The sequence below is a fragment of the Stegodyphus dumicola genome, chromosome 8 (assembly GCF_044657685.1).
Source record: "Stegodyphus dumicola isolate Sdum_Otavi_A_Nest chromosome 8, ASM4465768v1".
Classification (NCBI taxonomy): Eukaryota; Metazoa; Arthropoda; class Arachnida; order Araneae; family Eresidae; genus Stegodyphus; species Stegodyphus dumicola.
Genome location: NC_140775.1, coordinates 154,723,464 through 154,747,674, shown reverse-complemented (window position 1 = coordinate 154,747,674; position 24,211 = coordinate 154,723,464). Strand labels below are relative to the sequence as shown.

Here is a 24,211-nt window from a genome sequence, read left to right as displayed (position 1 = left end):
AAAAAATTTGTATTTAACTATTAGCAATTATGAATTTAAACTCTTGCTCATTTAATTATTTAGCACATTCAGTTATATTTCTCATAATTCGAAACTTTTATCATGTTATTCGATGAGGGGTAGGGCTATGGCGCCCAGGCAGCCTGGTGGTTAAGCACCGCAGTTCAACATAGAACTTACTTTGCATCCTTCGCAGGACGTTACACCATAGTGATAGCCAGATGCCTTGTCCCCGCACACCTTGCAGGCAACAAAAGATTTGGACGGAGTATTGCTGTTGGAATCGGCGGCCGGGAACTGTTCGTCTGCAAAGAAATAAAATAGAAACCAAATGACATTTAAAATATTTTTAACTTATTAATAATATCAAAAAAGCAATAAAATTTTCAGACATAATAATTTTCCATTCACGTCAACTTTCAAACCACAGTTAGTGTCACAGTTAGTGTCCACAGTATCGCCATTTTTTACCTTAATTCAAATTTAAACGTATAATTATCAGTAACTTAACTTTTGAAAGTTTAAGTTATTGATAAGATTCAGTAAAGATACTTCTGCAACATGAAAAGAATTTTTATCATCTCACAGAAACCTTACCGAAGACCACTTCAAATTAATGTTAATGCGTTTACATACATTATGATTCAAATGATGCACTATACATTGAAGATGATTATACTTACGCGCTATCATTTTATAAGCAATAGACGAAAGGAAAGAACATCACAGATTTTTTTTATAGTTTTAAAAGAAAACACATTGTCTAAATTCTCTAAAAGATGATAAAGGTAAATTATAAAGATATAAACGCAACACACACACATATAGTATATATATTCGTAAATAAAATAAATCTCATTAATGTTATGTAAGGGGGAAAATGATATACAATTTATTTCAAACAAAATTCAAACGTATTTTTTGAAATGAATAATTTGAAACAATTTTAAATCACAATACAGTATTCGGATTAATTATGATTAAAATGAATAACTACAAGGGAAGAGTAATAAATCTCTTCAAGCATTTAATTCTGAAATACGGATACATTACTTTTAAAAAGCACTTTTTAAAAATTTACTTCTGAAATACTGCAAGAAAAATTACTTAATATTGCTATAAACATTATTTGAAAATTAAAATATTTTAATTACGGTCTAAAATTATACGTATCCGTATGAAATAATAAAAGGATTTGTAATTTAATGCACAATGGAATTATATAAACAGCTGCTATAAAGTTTAAATGAACTTTTGAATTTCAACACTAGATGGCAGCACAACACAATTTGACCACCCGTCACAGTCAAGTTACTCTTGGATCAAAGTTATTTAAATGAGTAGTAGGATATGTCTAAAAGTAAATTTATTTACTGTGGAAAGTTAAATTTCTTTGGAATAATTATTTAATTTACGTAACAAAATGAACTTATTCTCCGGATTGAAATGTTTGAAATTATATATAATTTGTTAATAGTATTTTTTGACAATTATAAATGGGTTATTCCTCTTTCCTGTGTTTTTTCAATTGCCCCGAGATAAACCGTGGATTTGAGTTATTCCTGGACGTGGTCCTTCTTATATCGTATTGAATGAGGCGTTGAATGTACTATTAAAATTTAATGCAAATGATTTAAGTTTACTTGAGTATAAACATTAATTTCAAGACTTCAGTTCCCCAAATTTAATTCTGCTTGAAAATTTCTTGATTTGTGGTATACGAGTAGGATAAGAACTTGTTATCCTACTCGTGTACCACAAATTACTTACCTTCATCTGTGTCTATTTTTGTAACTTGTGTTACGCATTATAAAATAATATGATCACATAAATTAATAAACCTGCGAATTTGTTTCATTTTTGGTTTTTTAAAATGCATTGATAAAAAGCCAACAAAAGCAGAATCTAAATTAGTTTTTAAAAAAGGAATTAAACGACACAGCATAGAAAGAAAAAGGGATTAAACTGGTTTCGTAAAGGAATGCCAAAATGAAATTTATATACGAAAAGAGAAATGTGCAGTAAAAAAAAATCTTTAAAATTTTATTCGAGAAAAAATTGATGCGGATATGAATATATTTTAGTTTTATCCAAATTTGTTTCCCGCTTCTTTTTTTTTCCTCATAAAATACTTTGTATCTTTTCTTTATTGTTTTAAAGCAGCTTTTCAGAATAATAATTCATAGCTCTTGGGAATTAACTAATTTTATTAATGAAATTACCTACCAATGACTTTAAATCTACTACCGATGCCAAAAATTATACACACACTAACACTAAAAAAAGTATATATATTATATATAGAGAGAGAGAGCTACTAAAGTTTTGATCTGAATTTTTTCCCATGTTTGAGATTTTAAATTTCTGTATGCTTTTGTTGGCGTATGAGGCTGTAATCGTAAAGATGTGTAAGCATATCATCTACTATATGTGAATTCAGTATGAAACTCGGCAATGGTGTGATTTCTCATTTAAGATACCCATCTGACTTCAGAAACATCCTTAGCAGAATTTTATCAACCGTTTTTGGAGCTCTATGTTGCTCAGCATTTATTACTCACTTTTGAAAATTGTGAAAAAGATGAGGTCTTTCATTTAGTTTCCGCAAGGCCTCGTGCTTAATTACTTTTAAGAGAGCTTCCATTCATAAAAAATAAGATTTTTAATTTATATTTAATTAACTGACATTAATTATATTCATTTTAATCGCTTCATAAACTGACCGATAATAATATACAAATGCAATTTTTAATGATTTAAATTTTTATTTTAGCTTTTGATGACATATCTAGCTGTTATAAATTAAAATATGTTAAATTTATAATTTATTTATTTGTTTATTTTTTTGTTACTTTTCATATTACTTCCCCAATTTAATACTGAGTGTGTTACAGTAATGGATGAAAAGCCTTCCTAACACCATATAATTACGTACCCAACAGATAAATCATTGCTATTTTTATTTTTAAAATTTCATTTTTGGCACATTTTATGCAAAGTTAGCTATGTTATTCGGCTGGTACGAAGGTCGATAGTACTAAAATACTTAAAGTCACAGAAACAAAATAAAGATATCCTTAAAATTCTTCCTAACTTTTGCGACTGCCATTTAAAAAAGATATAAGCAGGGTCTGTTTTATTATTTAGACCAGAGGCTCCCAATGGGGTCGGTATTGGCCATCAGAGGGCCATGAAATTTTAAAGGGAGTCATGGGTGCTCAAGCGGTCGACTAAGGGTGGATAATCGAATATGGAACGGCTGCGGATCCTATTCGGCGTAATTAAAATTACGATGACTAAACAAATTATGAATAACATTTATAATTAATTGTTTATTAATATAAAGCTACATTAATCATCCACAAAAATACAGCATTATGTATTTTCGATTCTTTAATTCTTGCAAAATATTGTTTAATTAAAACGAGATCTCTCATGGCGACTACTGCCTATAGATAACTATTCATGCAGTGACAAGAATTTCTGAAAATAGCAAACTTCGAACATTGAAAATGAGCGGCAGTGATGATTTCTAAAGCGAACATCTACACAGACGACCGAAATCGTCAACACTGTTCCAGAAAGTGGTAGTCTTCTATGCAGATGGTCATCTTAGAGTTTGTAATAAATAGTGATATTAATTACTGTTATCAGAAAAGCTGGTCACTTTTGAAAGCGAGCGCTACGAAAGGATTTAGTGTGTGTGGGTGCGTATGCAGTCGTGTACGTAGAATTTAATTCTGGGAGGGAAAAATCATTACCATAATATATAAATTATTTTCGAATAACTTTTCTTATCTATAACTTTGCCATTTCAAAATTCAGTTTATCTAAAAATTATACATCTGCAATTATATCAGTTTATTTAAATACAATATATGGCATATATTCAACTGCATTTATATTATTATGTTATTAAAGATGAAAGTTTAATAAAATACTAAGCAGCAAATATACAAAAATATTTACATTATTTTATTAAGTATTTCCAAAATCAGTTTTTTTCATATATACGAAATAATATATTAATATTCACTCTGCAGACCTTTTTTTAAGAGTATTTAAAATTTAGCCTTTTACAAATGTATTCTAAAAATATACAACAAGCACAATCCATTTAAGCCCGTTTCGATTTTTTGATATTTTAGCATAGAAAATGATTTTACTGCAGTACACGTGTTAATTGGTAATGCTATTAGGATTTAAACAGGATGCTATTAGGATTAGAACATTTCATTTTCCATGTATATTATTGTACTGTCCTGCACAATCGATCATCCCTCAATTAATCGTTATTATTATAAAAAAGGTCAAATTAATTACTGCGAAACATTATTAAGTATTAGTATTAATTTATCTATTCTAGAGTTTAAATAAAGATAATAGCATACGACAAATAACTTGCGAACTAATTTACATTTAATTTTTTTTATTATGTGAAATGCAATACAAAAGAAAAGTAACCTAGTTTATATGTCGGAAACTAGATGGCAGCACTAGTAGAAGAGAAGCGATCTGACATGCTTATTGACAGAATGCCGAATGAAATGCTCTTTCTTCCTTGTAAGATATTCATAGAGAGGGAACATAGAAAAACTGTCAAATAATAATAATGAATAGAAAGCCTGCCTCTCTAGCTGGCTAATTTTAATACAAATACAACTGTAGAAGAATTTTTTTGTGTGAGTGGTAGATTCGTTTATGATACTGAAGGGATGAAATTCAGTTCGAAGACTACTGTTGCCATACCGCATTTACGCGTGTTATTTTTACCCTGAACTCATTTTGGGGTTAAATAATTATTTTGTAAAACGAAAGGTTACAGATTAGAGCTTCAGTTGTTTGGGAGAAGTGCGATTAGATTCAACTCTAAATGCAACGACCTTGCGCTTTGGTAGTTGTCATTAAATTTGAGTATAAACGTGAAATTAAGAATGCAAGGAATATTGGTACTTACGTATTAACGCAACCACCTTCATTTTTATATGTTTATAAGTCGTCAAATTTTCAGAATGTGCCGAACTTTTGCAACCATGCACATAACCATTTTTCCGTTAATCATTCTCATAAGAATTCTTAACAAATCTCATAACAGTCAAGCAATGCCGCCAGTTTGTATGCATTTTTTTTTTTTTTTTTGGAATTTTAATTCCAAGCTCTAACGGTTTTTATAAACAAATCGTGATATTTTTTGCCTTAAACCTGGTTTTAAAATATAAGCTTGTGTAATTTGCTAGCAATGCAATAAACTGGGATAAAATTTCTGCAAGAATACAGAGCTTTATTGAAAATTTCCTAAAGGGAAAAACAACGAGGAAATGTGTTTCCTCGATAGCCGCTGTTACCGAGGGTTGTACGAAGCCGAGTCTCCGTATTTCTCTGATTTCTTTAAAGCAAAAACAGATCGCTACGGTCTTCAGGAGAAGAATATCATAAAAAAAATACAGAAAGATTTGAAGAAGAATGTATGTATCCTTTTTTTTAATATATCACGTTATCGTTATCTAATAATTCAAATTTTTATATTTAATTGCTAAAAAGTATGTTTTCGTTTCATATGTTGATAATGTTTACCGATTTACTATAAACATGGATAGCTTGGGGAATCTTTCCAAAAAAGGCGCAAAAACACCAACTTGCATCCTATCAGTAACATTTACCTTTTCATTTGTTAAACATCTTGAAACTGCGTCAAGGTAGTTGCGTTAATAAGTAAGTTCCGAAACATGCCCAATGACGTAATACGAGAAAGGAAGACGGAATAAACAGCAAAACATTATAAACATTTGATAAACTATTAATAAACTGTTGTTCAAAATTAAAGGATAATTGTAATGTCTTGTTTAAGCTTAGTATTTGAGTCTGAAAGTGATCAGACTTTGTTAATTATATCTGAAAGACATCGTTTGATAAAAATTCGAGAATCTTGTACGATTCAGATTCACTCTAGAATTTTCATTCCACTTACATTATAGTTTTAAATTTACTATCGGAAACATTAGATATATAGCCCTTGACTATCAGGATTCCAACGGAATTACAATTTAGGAACAACAAGAATTACTACTGAATAGCTAAGTTGACTGCTTTTATTTTTTTAGCTATCAAAATGAGTTGCTACTTAGAATAATAAAAATAACACAATCTAAATTCGGAAACAAAATAATCACGAACTACTTGTTGTCATTCAACATAAATCAAAATATGAACATTAACAAAGCATTAAAGTTAATTATAAAAAACCTGCTTTCAGATTTTATATTACGCCCAAGGGGAGTTTATTTAACGTTTTGTGTGTTACCGCTATTTATTAAATATCATGTTCTCGCACTTCAACAATAAAATTAAATTCAACAGCAATATCACATAATTTAAAGAGAGCATATTTTTAGAATTTCCGACACACAGTCTTGAGCTCTGGAGATAATCCCCCGCCCCCCCCGAACAATGTTGCCATTGCTCGCTTTGAAATCGTTGAGTTTGTTAATCAAAAATTCGTCAAAGTTTTACTAAATATGAAATAGAAAAGAAAATAAATTCCAAATTTGGCCTTCCAGATGCCCATATTTGGGTGGGAAAATTACGTTATTTAAAATTGGATGTCTCTAGGTATCGTTGTTTTCTCCATTCATGCAGATTATTCATTATTTAGTATCTTTAAATATAGTGGTGGCAACAATTTCAGAAGTGAAACGCCGTTTATAGTGAACCATCTCAAAATGCCATAACGAAATTAATAGCCCTTCTGGGCAAATTGTCTCTTTGGGCTAAAAATAATTAAACACGTGCAACAATATAAAATACTTGAAATTAAAAATAATTATTACTCGTACAATAACTGAGTCACTAAAATAGCATAAAATGCTATATCGAAATAATTGATTTTATCAAAAATAAAACGGAACATAAAATAAAAAGAACAAAAATATGCAGTTCAAATTAAAAATACTTTATCTCAAAAAGAAATGAGCTTACTTAAATCCATAATCTAAATAAATCTTATGAGAAGCAATATATCCAAAAGTTTAACCACGAGATTAACGGATACAAGATTGAATTATTAAACTTTACAATAAAACCTCAGGTATCGTTTCTCCTCTGGAAAATAACAATGAGTGTTATTCTTATAGGCTTTCGCAATGCATATGCTTATTTTGCAGGATTAGCAAATACGTTGTTTACACGTCAAGTTGTAGTTACGATATATTGGAACATGGCGTTTTCTCACCCTCTTTGTATTCATCAGCTTAGGCATTTTCAAGTTGGCAAAAATTATTTTACGCTGCCATACCTATTTCTCTACGAACATATACGCTTATGTTTCCTGAATTATCAACATACACTTTAGCAACCACGTTTACATTCAAAGTTGCGCTGTTGGAACATGGGCCTTAGGACTGGCCTTCCATACAGTTTTTTAAATTAACTTGGCTTTCTATTTGCTTATTTTGGAATTTTGCCTTAATTTTTGAAGTTTGGATTAAATATTGAAATTATTTTGAGCCCCTTTTAATGGGCTGATTTTTTCTGAAATTTTGCACACATATGTATTTTGATTGATAATATAATGGCACCATGGAAGTTATTTTTTATAATATAATGGCATGTTTTGATAATATAAGGGCAAGTTAATATAATGGCACCATGGCAGTTATTTTTCGTCCCTTCCAAAATTTAATACAGAGTTGTCTTTTTTTTTTTTTTTTTTTTTAAATTTAAAGTTGAATTTTTCTAAAATGTCGTTGCTGTCGATAAAATTAATCATCGCAGAATTTTTATTTTTGTACCTCTGGAATCGAAAGATAATATTGTAAATGAAGTTTATTTCAAATTTTTTAATAAAATTCTCTAAACTCTGGAGGTTCTTATCGATGTTATCTTCAATTTATCTCGCGGCAACTAACAGTAACGAATTAAAAAAAAAAAAAAATAGTATTGATTTTTTTTCTTTTAACAGTCTCAAGGTTTCAAGTGATAAAGCGATTTGATTTTTAAATCAAACAAGAATTTAAATAAACTGAATGTAATCTTACATCATCGGAAAGCCTCAAAAAACGTATCGTCACGTATTTCGTTGTTGCATTGATTAGAAAAAATAATTTATCTGTGTTCAGAGGCCAACGATTGCTTATTATTTTTCCTCACTATCCTTAAACTAAAAAGTAAAATAATAATAAAAATAAATAAATAAATAAAATAAATAAATAAAAGTTTTTTTTTAAGTTTCATGATTTTTTATTAAATGTATTAAAAAAGAAATATTTATAGATATATATATATCATAGTATTCTCGGTTACACGTTGTACAGCGTGTGGTAGTAGACGTGAAAAATCAGCTCTGCCCTCGCCGGGTGTGAACCACTGATCGTCGAGTGACAGCTAGACGTGCTTTCAGTTACACCCCAACAGCACTGGATTTTAAGGATTTTTTCTGAAATTTCAAAAATAGCAGACTTGTCTGCAAATGGCCAGAGGATTTCAGATTTTTTGAATGTATTTTTTAATTCCTACTCTAATAAACATGTTATTTTTCATGGTTAACGATTTTGAATACGATCTTCCACTTGAATTTATTGCAAAAAATAATTGCAATAATAAATATTTCCCTAACCCAAACCATATGTTCTAACCTGATATTAATATCCCTTTGTTTCTGCAAATGTTCTAGAACGCGAGGAAATGTCGTTTTTCAAAATCACATAAAATCATCAGTTGTTGTCTTTCAATACCGAGAAACACTTTCGATGCTGCATAGTTATTTTTATGAGTTTATAAACGTTCTATTTAATAAAAGAAATCTACATTTGTAAATATAATGTATTTATTTGCCATTCATTTTAATGGAAATCTTGATGTCATATAACGGCGTCGGCGCTGTATTATCAGAATCTGGCAGAGAAAAATACATAATTGAACGTTCATTTAGCTATACAGTTATTGTTTCTGTTACTGCTATGTAGTTTGTAATCCCCCCCCCTTCTCTGCTTTGGAATACGTTAGTGCAAATTCTCAACTTCGAAATTATTATCGTAAATAAAAAGTCATGAAATGACGAGATAAACTTCAGTGACAGCCCTGTCAATTTCGTCCGTCTTTTGATGAAAAAGTCCTATCCTTGTGTAATTATAAAACAAAATAATTTGTCTCCTTTTTTTGCGGGATAGTGCACTTAAAAAAACATAGAGATTCATACGATATTAATTGACTAGATTAATCATCAGCTAAAGATTTTTTTCAGTAAACATGAAAGTTCATCAAAGCTTTGAAGTTTTGGGAAAAAAAAAAAAAAAAAAAAGAATACACAATAAAATACGGATCTACAAACTAAAGAAAACAAATAAAAATACTCCAGTAATGAACAATAGATGGCGCCACAAATCATACGTCAAATTAGATATTTGTTTAATAATACTGATTTTCATTAAAAAAGAAATGCAGTATAGTTTCGATAAACAAATAAAAGTTTCTGAATAATTTCTAATTTAGATAATTTTGTAAATGTCGACACTTGTTTCTACTTTTCGAAAATTATAACGGCGGGTACATTGTAATTTAAAAAACCGGTATGGACAAGTATTGAAATTAAGCATCATAATATAAATTTACTAAATTATACTATTTTGACATCTTAAAAATATTGATAAGCGATTCAATAGTATCCTTGCATTCAGTTCTATGAGCTTCAAGCAACGCGCTTAATATGCTAGTCTTCTGAATTTAATTCATCGTTACGTAATCCGCAACCACGTGCGTATCGGGTGGCCTTGAATACCCCGAGACATCCCGTTATAGTAGAATCGAGTTCATTGACCCCACTGCTGTGGGATTCAAAAGTGGTGGTGTTTGTTTCCTACGCTATCTTGCTGGGTTTTTGACAGGTGGCAAGCAGCATTTATAATTATCTATGAAAAAAGCTTCTTATCGCTGTTGGATTGTTAACGCCACTTAAAGGCGCTACTTTGAATACTACATTTGACGCAATAACAGAGGCGAAAAAGAAAAATCTTAAAACTTCAGATAACACTTATAAGTCATGTGAATTTCTTGTTTTGCTTTTCTTTTCTTCTGTCAGTTTTGCAGGACCAGCTGAGGCATTTATCAGATCAATTTCTGCTATATGTTTTAACATCGTGCTTTTTTATTTAAAAGCTGATATATAATTTTCTGAAGTACTTATTAAAAAAGATATTGCAATAAAAATCCAAGAGTTATAATGTCTTTTAAAAGAGCCCTACATTTCTTTTTCCTGTTTAATATAGAGACAAAATGATGAAGTGTGACAGAAAATTATTATTATTTTACTAGAGAAAATCATTTATAACTACACCATTATACTTAGCATCCACGGCACCGGCAAGTGTTGCCATTGCTCGAAACATTATCTTCCACGTGGCTAACAAGTAGCCAATTCTAGTTTGCCATTCGACGCCATAAATCTTTAATTATTTCTCGTATTTTTATCTTGTTTAACAAACTGAGAAATTGAAATACTTCTTAATAATTTAAATTATTATTTTTTGATAATATATCTGAACTGATATACGTTAAAGTACAGTTTAAAAGTACATTTAACTTATATTAATTTTTATGAATATTTTCAGCATTATTGCAATCAATAAAAGATGTTTCTAACATTACATATTGTGTTTTTCGATACAAAATCGTTCCCCCCCTTTTTTTTTTTCTTTAAATATTTTTTCCTAAGGACTTGTTTTATTATGTTTTCTGTAAAAATGAACGGTCAGCAGTAAAAATAGCAATGCATTATTCTAAAAATCCGAAGAATTCGAGAGGTTCTAAATGATCTATAGAGATTTTTAAACCTTTTTTGAGAAGTAACAAGTTTTTATTATCACGAGAACTATTTAAGATATATGCTTCCGTTCAGTTCTGAAAAATATCCTTTTAGTGTCTTTCGCTTTCTTTTATGATTTTATATTCCACAGATGAAATGCATATATATGTATATTATCATCGAATAGAAGAAGGGGAGGGGGGACGCGAAATTTTAAAATGCTACGTTATAAATAAAAAGTTCTGGAAAAATAAGACTACAGGCTAGCATTTGAGCATAAATAAGAAATGCAATTTAAGAATAAAATATATTGTAATAATTGTACTGAAGTTTAATGGTTAGAGGACTATATAAATTTTTTTCCTGGACTGTGAGAATCAGTTCAAAAATGGCTTTCAAAAAAAAAAAAAAAAAAAAAAAAAAAATCAATAATGAAAATAATTCAATTTAAAAATTCGAATGTTTATTTTTGCATTTCGCTTTTGAATACAGAATGATATAAACTAAAAAGGGTAAAATGCAATTTTTTTTAAATGTTAATTTTAGGAATTTTAATTACAGAGTTTTTCAAAGTAAAACAGAGTTTTTTACACAATAGACGGGAAAATTTTGTAAAAATATGAAAGTAAAATGTAACTTTTTGAATGATTTTCAAGGAGTAAAAACTCCAGTTAATAAATATTAATAATGCTTTAATGAATTAATCAATACCATTACGTGCGAAATTCCCAGAGGTATTCGAGGGTAAATTTTCATGTTTAAGTCATTTCTCCATACTTATTACCAACAGAACTTTTGACAGTAAATTTAGAAAGCAGCTACAAACGAAAATTGCGAATGTTGCCAAATAATGCTATCTCTTGCCGAGAACCCTTTCATTATCTAAATTCTTAAATATATTGCGAAAGTACTATGCACATTTTTTCAGTTCTTCAAGATATGTTGCTACTAATATGTACGTTTAATAACAGATTGATTATATTTGAAAGATAAAGTAAAATACTTACTTTTTTCTGAATGGCTACATTCTAGGAACTGGTTATGCGGGAGACTAGTGGAAGATAAATTAAACGCTCTATGTTTCGTGCAGTTGCAGCACTTGCTAAGGCCAGTGTATGATTTAGCTTAGTGCCGACTGAGTCTGTTCCCAAACGGCTTCTGACGGCTTTGTTCCCATTTGAGCCTTAGAGAAGAGGATTTGAAAATTATTTTCCCTACTGAACTCAATTAGAATTGTTCCCTAATTTTATTTGCAACGCATTTCATTTTTTGGTTTTGTTCTGCGTTTTTACACCTCTTCCATAAACAAAAGAAACATTTTTTATTGTTATTTATCTTATTACAGTAGGATTATTTACGAAAACAATATAGTATAAATATTTTGCTTTCAGTTTTGTTTTATATTATTTTAATGGATGCGTTTAATCTCATTTTACATGATTCCATCATTTTTATATCCATTTTACATGATTCCACCATTTTTATATCCATTTTACATGATTCCACCATTTTACATGATTCCACCATTTTTATATCATGTAAATTGTTGGAATGGCTGTTAATTCTCCCCAATAGCTTCTAAAAAAACTTACTTTATGGTTCTAAACTTTAATTTTTGCTTCCTATCTTGTGCATATATGACTTTTCTGGTCAACGACTTTCTCATCTGATCTTACTAACATGGGAATGATGGTAAAAAACTATTTCCAGTTCGGGTTAAATCGGAAATGAAATCGTCAAAGGTAAGGATATTTTGGAACATCACCATATGATATATCCATAGTCGTTTATCATAATGTAGCGTAAAACAGTACTCTAAAATTCTGTAAAGTTTCCGTTTAGGATGTTTTTAACAGCAGAATAACATAATCTGACTTGACGTAGATCTCTTCTTTAAGTGTCAAAACATTCTGCACCATTATTTTAAAATTTTACTGCTTAAATATACATTCAGAATCGAACAATATTTAACTAAAAATGCAATAATATAAAAAACACAAGAATTAAGAACGAGTTCCTCAAAATACTCGTAGAATGGAAACAATAAGCCCCCCCAAAACGAAAAACCAATAAATAGAATTCCTCAGAAATGCCATTTGATAACAATAAAGAGAGATATAAAACAAGCACATTAATTTAAGCTTCCAAGTAAAGTTCCCCATCAGATTGATGCTTAACTTAGCATTGCTTTCTTTTTCAGTTTTCACCAGTTTATGATTGGAGAAGTTTGCTATATCTTAGCTTTTTTAATATCTACAATCGTATCTATAATTTTATGTATATCGTATTATGGATCACTGTGTTTGATTTGGAATCATCATATAAAACTTTATTAGAATAGTTACTAAATTATAATGCCGTTAATTTCAATTGAATCACACATAATGAATATCTACGATTTTTTATGGGTATAAGAATCTTTTATATATGGGTAAAAATCTGATAAATTAAACAATACACTAATTAAAGTTTTAACTTTCTGAAAAATTTTACAATTTGATTCATTGTTGTATTGAAGTAATAGGTTAATAGATTTACTTAAATTTCACCGTATACTCATTAATATATAACTAAATTTCACGCATGTGTTAAAAATAACATTGGTATTATCTATTTATATAGTTATATTTATTATGACAAATGCAATAATATCTTCAGATAGTGAGTGTAAAGTTGATTTTCAGGCTAACATCATTATAAGAGCAAATGTACTTCCAGTCGTAAGTGCGAAAGTTATATTCTCGAATTTCAAGTACGCTTTTAGGAGCTTTACCTGCTGAGCTCATGTTCGCGCAGAGAAAGTAGATATACAGGCATGGCTGGAAGAGACGAAGGTGCATCAATGTTGCGATAGTTATTCAAAACGGCAACTTCCTGATCTAAGCAGATTAATGGAATGGAACATGGAACAATTAATGGAACATGTTCTTAAAGGTGGATATTAATTTTTTCCATGAATTTATTTAATTGAAAAATTTTGGGAAATTTCTAACCAATATAATATATATTCCAAATAAAACATTTACGGTTTTTTAAGTTACAGCGATGAACGTTGCAGTTTATTCTTCAACCATTTATGGAAAATATATATATATATATATATATATAATAGTATAGTTAAAAACTAATTACAGATGAAATTATAAAACCACATCGGGAAAATTTTGGAAGCATTTAATGCGATATATTAATTATGTAATTAGTTTTTAACTATACTATTATGCACGCATGAAAATTTTTATTCAGTAATTATTTATGACTTTTTAGAAATTTTTAGTTAGATTCTTCTTTGGAAAGTTACAAGAATTGCTTAGACACTGAACTGGAGCCAACATGAAATCAAAAGCATCTTTCCTGTACATTTTTTGCATATGTTAAAGAAAGAAACATTTGCATGATTCCATGTGTAATGCTTAGCATAGTTAGGAAAATTAATATTTGTACTACGATTCTGTTTTTCTCCAAAATAAAAATAAGCACTACGTACATATAGTAATGAGAAATATACAAAACAGAATATCGTTCCTCAATTATTTAATGTAACATAATTGTAAATATGATTTCTATATTAAAAATTATGTAATCAAAAAATAAATATTTATAATCAAATATTATATAAAAATATTCTGAAACACTGTATATAAGGTATTCATTTCTATCGAAAAGTTCGTGCAATGTTTTTCTTATTTATTTTAAAATTTATTGGAAATGAAAAAATTAATGCTCTAAAGTTGCCAGTTTAATTTATTTGATGAAATTTGAATACCAAATTAATCAAGTAGTTAATTCAGCAAAAATCAAACAACTGGATGAATTCCATTTTCCGACCATTAGTTTTATTTTGATGGCAAAAAATATTAATGAAATGTAATTAAATTTTTTTAATAAAAAATTAATTTACGTTTAATAACCGCTTTGCAAAACTCTTAGTAAAAATTATCGCTTTATTTATATTTGCTGAGCATTTTACCTTAGATTTTAATTTGAACAAAGCGAAGTTAAACCCAATTAGCATATCGTTTTAACTTGCAGTATATTTTTAATTAAATAAAATTTTTGGGCTTGAAGATATCTCACTTAAGTCACTTTGTTTTAAGTCATTTTTAGCATTTTATATAATTTTAAATTAAAATAATGTTATCGTTTACGTTTACAAGTAAGTTTTATTAACACAAAATCAGCCCAATTAATACTTTAAAAAAAGTTTACAATTATTACTGCGAATACAATAAAAATACAGGCTTATTAATATATAAAACAAACTGCGATATTTAAGAACAGTAATAATTATATTTTTCAGATAGACAGACTTCATCACGAACATTTTCACTACAATATCGTCGTACATCATATGGGATGGTACCACGCAATGTTCTTCAATGAACGGAACGGGAGTTTAAAATATAGATAGATAGGCATGAGATAGTAAAATGACATGAAGCCATTTATTAAATTCAGCTGCATTAAGAATTCAATAGGGGGTAGTCTGTAAACTAGAGGACCAAATATATTTAAAAATTATCAATTTTTCAACTTTCACATAAGCGTTAAAATTTGTAGTAACCATAGAAAATTGAATGAAATAATTTCTGCACTAGACCTTAAATACATTAACTGTCTTAAACATATTTTTGAAAGAAATTAAAACACTTTTATATGGATATAATATACATTGAGATTGCTTTAAAAAAGCTATAAATTAATAATTTTCAGTAATTTAAAAGAAATTTCTGCCCGAATTAAAATATTTTTACCTTTTACGCGACAATGCTTTGTCGTTGAGCAAAGCGTACGATATTTAATTTTCTATCAAATTTATTCTATTATTAAAGAACAAACGAAGCGCTTTAAAAGACAAACGCATAATCACTTCTCTTGTTATTATTTATTACTACCTGTAGCTGTAAAACCACACTACCTGGATCCCTTAAAGTGCTCTGTATGTATAAAGAAGAGTGTATAAATAAGTTTTCGAAAAACCACCTCACGGGTTCACGTTCAGGGCGTTTGTATTAGAACGTTGCAATCGCGACACCCCTCTTGCTTGCATATTACTTATCTTAGGTTCGCATCGCTTTTGTTGCATTTCCGCTACTAGTGGAATACATGTTAATCAAGGAATTTGTGATTTTTGTTTTCAAAAATAAATATAATATTTCTATACAATTTCAATTCTGAAATCATGTTACCCATCTTAGATTCACGTCGGGGTTGTTACTTTCCCGCTATCAATTCTTTCTCAAACCATTACGCAAAACCAAGCCGCAGTGTTCATTTACTCTTTAAAACAGTGTTGAACTTTCCAGAAGAGTGTCGGACGTTTAAAGAGAATTTAAATGCACTTCCTATAAATTATTTACGAATATTTCGAAAATGGTTGGAACAGTGAAAAAAAATCAGCTAAACTGGATGGTGATTTTCTGAATGCTTATTTTCGAAAAAGGCATAACTGATAACAAAAGCAAGTACCAGTTCTTAATGAAACTTTTACATGGCGTCGTGTTAGTTATCTGTTTAGAAGAGTATAGAACTTTTTAGAACAGTAGAAAGTTGTGCGTAGAATCTTTAAAAGTAGTAGTGTAGAATTTTTAAAACTGAATTTAAGAGCCCTCACTATCACTTTTTCGCCAATATTTTGAAAATATAAATCCGAATAAACTAGCTCCATCACATTAAATAAAGCCTTTTAATTCTGTGTAAAACCTGGGAAACGCCGGGTATTTCAGCTAGTAAATAATAAAAGAGGATTTATAATTTTACAAATGAATAAAACTGAGAAAAATTGAATTCACCTTCATTCGGTGAAAACATTTCCTATTAACACATCTCCGAAATTAAAGAGATGTAACAAATAATGCATTATTCACAGCAAAATCCGGCGAAATGCTTCCGAAATTAATTTTTTAAGCAATTGCACAGAAGGTTTTACAAAGTTTTCCTTAATTCAAACTAGTAAATTTTATTTTCTATTTCGACGAGGATGCACACCTTTTCATCGTATTAAAACCATAAAATAAATTTTATACCGAGAACGAACTTGACAACTGATACTGTTAAGCGGAAATAATTACAATCTTTGATCTCTAAACATGTACAAAATAAGCAAGTATGCACTGGCACACAATACTATCAGGGAATACATCGATACATTATCGTTAAACATTCTTATGAATTTCACATATATATCAATACTTCTCTCTATCAATAAATATATATGCATAATTGATTCCAGATTATCAAAATCGATACAATATGCTTTAACTTATTAACAATAATATTTTTCTGTGCATCAAACCGTACAAAGGTTGGGAAGGGGGGGAGAACAAAATGACCTTCTCCCTCTGCAAGCACGAAGTACATAAATTCTACGTTCAGGACCTCAGAAGGTCGGTCATTCACCAGTGCACTCTAGTGCCAAAGGGGGCTCTTGCTACGTGACGCGCATACTCTATGCATACTTATCCTACACTAAGATGGCAACGATGCAAAAGTTTTGGTTTCCGAAATGACAGGCCCTCTCCGAGTAGTGTTCCTCTAGGTCAACTTCATAATTCACGGATCGTTATTTCTTTAAGTTTGACTGATAAAGGGATAACTGACAGTTGAAAAGAAATAAACGTTAGAGATAAAATTTATTTGTCTCCTCTATAGACATTCGTAGCATAAACATTTTAAACGGAGGCTTAAAGCCAATCAGAAAGCATGTTATTTGTTGCTAAGAGAAACAGTGGAAGATTAAGATTGCTATACAAAATGGATATTATTCCATCACTCAAACTTTAAGGAATCAACAAAATTATTAGCAAAAAGTAATATCGAAAAAATTAGCGAAGGATTTATATCGGGTGTTTTAAAAAGCTTTCACATAAATGCTTTGAACGGTTAATTGAAATCTGTAGTTTTAGTTTAAGAAATGAATCAAATAATTAAACTGTCACACTCAAAATGCATGCAAAACATTACAGCATTTTCCCCCTGAGTACTCTTGTTGAGTAGTGGTTAGTACATTCAGCCAACAAATGAAATATCCATAGCTGATTCCCTGCGAGGAAGAAGTTGAATATTCAATTTTCCACTCGGAAAAGCTTGTAAAATATTTATGTTAATTTACAATTACTTTATGTTCAGAATTCTTACTATCACCTCTCCTTTTCCGTTTTCTTGCCAGAATGCAAATCTTAGCTAGCATGTACTTAAGCGAGAGTTCGAAAGTGTTTTAATTGGAGCGTGTTCCGCCTGCTGCAGGCCACGTTACTAGTTGATATTCTAGCATTTCTGTGTACGGCGTTGCTTTATTTTTGCAGATAGTGCTGTCAGGCAGGTGTAGGTTAGAGCTAAATCGGGAGCTAAATATCTCTGCACAGCCTTTTGCTAATTTCTACTTAAATTTAGTTTAAATTTGAGTTCTTTACTTTTGATTTCTAGCCATAAATGCTGGCTGAGTTTGTAAGCAACAGCTATTTATAGGCGTTGGCCAATACTAAGGCCGGAAGCGGTGGTTACTTTATTATGGAGGGACATAACAGGGAGATGGACAAATTACATCCATGCCTTCTCCGACATTCCAGCCCGGGCCTTTTGGTACGGCAGTCAGAGCAACTAACCACTTTCCCGTTTGGGCGGTTATCAGAAATATTTTGCGATCAATAAAATAAATGTTCAAACGGCCATGATGGCTGCTACATTTTAGTACATAAATTCCGTTCATTCAGGCATCAACGTCATCGCATCAAAAATTTTATTACATAAATATATGAAGTCCTTTATACTTTCATCCCTATAGCTTCGGAAAGAAATTGTTTGAACAATTTATCCACGTGAAAGTAGAAGTGAAACCCCACCCAGTATTTCAAATGAAAACATTAATTATTTTAACGTATTATCAATTTATAATCAATTTTATATTCTTGTTTTTATCAAACCAGCCCGTGTCTTTTAAAGCATAATTTAAAAATTGATAGATTAATGTCTATCAATTAACTGATAATCCGAGGAAATTATCATTAATCAACTGATAAGATCATATTAGGTTGATGGAATAGATTCTACTGCGAGGTGGAGAGAAACATTATTTCATTTCTATTATGGCCCTTCCCTGGTCGAAGTACCTCCCGCCTTCTCGTTTGACAACTATTATTAGTCAGGTGTAGCTCAAAAACAGGTTACGTAAAATCCCCTCTTCCCCTTTTTCGATCGCCCACCCCTTACGACAGGTTGAGTTGTTTGCGCACTTTTGACGACCACCTGTCGGATCAACCGTATATAATGGGCAGTCATGAGCCGATGAAGCTTATGAAAAGATCCTTCTGCTTTTGTGCAAAAGCAATAGCAGGGCTTCATCTTTAGAAGAAGAAACTTATTGTTCGAAATAGACAAGCCTGTGAAATAAATTCTGCGGTGATGACTATTATTAAGTTCATTTTTCTGAAATACTTTGCTTTTTCCCTACGATGCATTCACATAAAATGGGTCCATTAAGCCGAAATATATATTTATATCAATCACGACAGAACTTAAAGAGTTCTGTTGCGATATATAGTACATATATATATCGCAATGTAAATTTCAGCGATATAAATTATAAAGAAATACTGAAACATGAATAATGAGAACAGAAAGCAAACAGGGATTAGGAGAATTCTAATACTGTTTGTTTAACAGTTATGGATTCAAAACGTTATTGTAATATACGTTAATTCTGGTATTAGAAATGTTTTGCATTTGACAGATTAAATACTAAAATAAGTATTCATACCTTAAATTCACAGATGATAACTCTTAAATGGTAGGTGTGGCTTGGAAAAACTGTCAGATTTTAAAATTGAAAATTTTTTAAATCCTGCACTAAAAGCTTCTGGGGAATTATTTAAGTTTACTGCTCAAACTTATCCAGATAAGTTTGAGCAGATCGGAAGAAGTAATCCTGATTATCCTATTTAAGGATGATATACATATATTATATACACATATATGATATCATCAATCATATTATATATATATATCATTGATAACTGCAAATCATAACTTTGATTATTATCTTTCTGTTAATTTTATTTTCAAAATTATATAAGGGGAGTTTAAAATTTTGTAAAGATAACTCATGCACATATTTTAGAATATATTTGTACTGACATGCATAGAGAATGGTATAGGCCTGTAGGCTTCGAGGTATTTAGAATTTTACTAAGTTTATTCGCACTGAATTTTATTTAAAATTATTCTACATACTTTTCCCACCGATATAGCAATGTGCATTTCATCAATGCTAATTGTATCCTTTTGCTGATTTATGCTTAAAAGGACTAGTTTTTATGGAGTTTTATGTAGATCTCTATTTGTTTTTGTGTATTTTTTTTATAGATTTTCTGTGTATGAATACCCGAATTATTGTTTACCTATACTATACGATTGGTTCTGTTTGCGAGTTTTTGCGGAGATTTGGCCAAAGGCTACCCATATAGGTCTACGGATTTTGTCTGCTGGTTTTTTACGGGGATTGGGTCTATGGGTATGCGTACAAGTCTGCTGGTATTTTCCACGGGTACTCTTAGGCCAAATCCCTATAGAAATTTTTGCGGATCTGCACGAGGCATTTTTAGTAGGGTTATAAATAAGATTCATTAAGAGAGAAGCTGAAGCAGTTGGGTGCTCTCATTTTATCTATTTGTTTTAACTATTCATTTTTCAAGAGATAGAGTCCCTCTTATTCATGCATTGTAATCTTGCAGTTGAAGCTAAGTACCATTTCTTGCCTTGACATTCAAAAAAAGGAATTATCATAAATAATATGAACAAACTGAGATGGTGAATAATCATTTCCGCTTCACGATGGTGCTGAAATAACAATTTCCCTAGAATTTTGATTACAATCCATTTATGTGAGATTGAATAAGAAGAGATAAAATCCTAACCTGTCGTAATCATTAAGATTAGTAGAAGGTAAAAAGAATAAAAGTGGAAAATTATTCTTTCACTTTAGGAACAAAAGGTAACTTCCGTATCATTGCGATTCCTGACAAGCTCGGGAAAAAATCCCTACGGAAGGGGAAAAGAGTCATCCATGCATGACGTCACTGTTAGATTCGACAGACATCTCTCTCTCTCTGTGGATGGAAGAGTTCATTGCCCCGAACTTGACCTACTTCGGTGCAACATCACAACTTTGATCATTCTCCTACTCTGAAGGTTGCCAGCGAAAGTTTGCATAATTTGATTACGGAAGGGAAACGGTTTTGTGTTGCGCCCGTAAAGGAACGGAAGAAATTTATTTGTACGTAACATATTTTGAGTTATTATTGATTCTGTTACTATATTAAATGCTATTTTTAAAATTCAGCAGGTATTGTAACTTTCTTTTTTTCTTTTTCGGATTATTTACAGTAAAACACGGCTAATCGAAATCCCGAAAACAATAACATTGAATCTGGAAATTAATAATTTCAGGATAAGGCAATGCACAAGATCTTTACTTTAATCAACGTGCAATCGCTTAATGCTCAATTATTAAATCAGCCGTTTTTACTGTCTCAAATATAGTCAAGTATCATAATGCTGATTGGTGCACTATCATATATGAAAAAATAATGGAATATGAAAACGGGAGCTTGCTTTTAAAAATAGGCAAAAAGGCAGCCTTGCCTAATTTTAAATTTTACATCGTTCTGTTCCTTTCCCAATAAGAATTTGAAGGTTTTCAAGTATCTGCGTTCATCGATAATTTGGATTAATTGAATTAAAATTTTCTTGCATTAGAAATATTCTCCAAAAGTGTATAAATTACCTATAAAAGTGAAGCATTCACATTTTGATGAAATGTTTTTAAAAATTTATCCCCCCCCCACCAATTAGTAATACCACTTCAAAAAAATTTGCTATCAGATTCCCAGTCATCGCCAAATGTTACTGCTACTTTAAACAAAAAAATCTGCCGAAGTCCCTCTGAATGTTTTTAATACTATTGAAAGCTATCCATTTTCGTTCTTTTATTAGTAGCATAGGCAATTAGAATTATTAAAAACTTGAACACAACTATTAATAGAATACACAAGTAATAAGTAAAATATTAAAGCATTACAATGATTCAAACGATGGTAATATTTATGTATTGCGAATGTTGGAAAACATATTAATTGTATCATACACATGTTTGAACATGAAGTTTAGTATACTTAAAAACAAGTAAAGTACACTGAGATGTGAAGATTGAATAAAATAAGCATAAAATATCAAAAAGTAAATATATTTTCTATATTCCGATATATTGTGAGAACTCGCTTTTGACAGACCATGTGGAAGATAAATTTAAGATCTTGTGCTTCGTGCGCTGACAACACTTTCAACCACCAGAGCAAGTGGATCATAAACGCACGGTGGTATAATGTAACTGAATGGTAAAAAAATTTTGGAAATATTTCAGAAAACACGTTTCTAACATCAGTAAGGGGAAAACTTATATGAAGCCAATCTCAACGTTACTGCCAGAAGAGATTTTTAAAAATAAAATCGACCAAGTAAAAATTTTTGTTAGATGAAAAAAAAGGTCATTAATTGCATCTATATAAAAATTTATGCATTTACGTGTAAAATTCAGGGAAATAAGCTTAGTGAAAAGCTTTAAGGTAAAAAGAACAGTTCTAAATTTAAATGCTATTCTACCCAAAATGGAGATATTATTTGCCAGAAGGAGCAGCTTTAGAAGCTGCTTCTTTTATATATTCTCAAATATATGCTTCTCTAATATATATTCTCAAATTTTTGAATTTAAATCGATAAAAGGCGTTAAAAAGAATCTAAGTAAATTCTCAACTCACCATCGGCTGAGCAGTAAGACTGCTGAATAATAGTTCGACTTGTATTCAGATTTCGTCTGCATGGGAGTTTTCGTGATGTTTTTACTACGTAAAGTAAATACGAGTAAGTTTCTCTTAAAAAGACCATTACGAAAGCATCTCTTCCCTCAGACAGATATTCTCGTGCGCTTTGCCATAACCCAATCCAGCAAATTCTTCTTGTGTGAATTTTGTAAGTAAATGTACAGATTTTTTTCTTCATTTAGTTTAATGACTGTTTTACTATCAGGAAATTTTATTCTATAGAATATAAAAATTCAGCTTCGATCTTTGCGTAATTGCCGGTAGCTATTAAACTAAAGTCAAGCACGAACATGAATTATATATCGGAATTTTATACAAGATTAGAAAAAAGGCACGCATTTGATTCTACGATTATTTTCAACAAAATTATGCAGAACAATTTTTAATGAAATTATGCTGCATTACAGAAGATAAAAATGAAACACATGAGACCATTTTTAAATACTGATTACGCATTTTTAATTTATTTAATGAATTTCATTATTACAGTTAGACGTTTGCGGCCCGTTGATCTTGAAATAATGTTCTAATAAAAAGCTGAGAGAAGACTTGTGGAAGAAACGTCATGTTGACTTAATCCAGGAGGGTCAGTCTTGGGTTTCATAGTGGGTGTATAGTCGCAAAAATGTCTTCCAGTCCACGCTTGTAGTTAATATTCTTAGTTAAAAAAAAGCTTGAAATATGTTGGAATTTCCCATGGTTTGTTACTAACTGAGGAAAATTTCTATGATCCGTTACTAGTTTCAAATGATTTATGCGGATTCTTTTCCCTGAAGCTATGGAAACACGTCCAAATGTTACTCAATGACTATCCTTTTCCCAGTGAGTTTGTCATTAACATCTTGCGTTTCATCATATGTTTTATCGTCATTTCGGACTCAAAGGTCAACAAAAATTTTATACATATTGCTTTTCGCCACATCATCAGCTTCAGAATAGAAATTTTTTTATTACAATGTAGGTAGATTTTTTTTTCTCGGATAACTCCTTTATATCCGCGACTTAATGTTTTAGCTTTATGGCTGTTCAACACTCTTAGCATATTTTGTGAAAAAAAATCATTATGTCACGATTTTAATATTTAAAAAGATCTTTTGAAGTTTCAGCTTGGAAAACTGTAGCCAAAACGAACTGTGTTTTCATTTAACTAAAATGTGAACGAATAAATGACAAATTATCTTAATATATTTTCCAATTCGATTTCTTAAGGACACGGCTTTTATTACAGCTGTCCATAGTTCGATGACTCCCATCCAAAAGGACGTTTTGCCCCATTTAGTGCCTCTCTGACATTCCTTCTGATCATTCTTTACGTATAACCGTAATTTTCGAAACGTGCGCCGGCCCACGTAATCCGACAGGAGTAAGTAACACTGTGAGGTAACAATCGTCCATCTGAGGGCCACATGGGGAAGAATAACTTTCCCTTTCAAGAGGCTTAGACATGTACTACTTTACTATGTCAGAATTATTTTTCATCCGTTTTTTGCCAACTCTAATTCCATGGCGTGACAAACTCAACCGAAATCAATTACACTCTATA

The 24,211-nt window shown here is 30.4% G+C and overlaps 1 protein-coding gene across 1 annotated transcript in view; it reads right to left on the bottom strand.

The window, feature by feature from the left end:
* The window catches only part of LOC118183870 (ecdysone-induced protein 78C-like), a 184,343-nt gene that overhangs the window by 128,748 nt on the left and 31,384 nt on the right, over nt 1-24,211 (bottom strand). Inside the window, exon 2 of the mRNA XM_085822617.1 lies at nt 181-305. Coding sequence (XP_085678743.1) covers nt 181-305 — 125 coding nt within the window. The remainder of the gene's footprint in view (nt 1-180; nt 306-24,211) is intronic.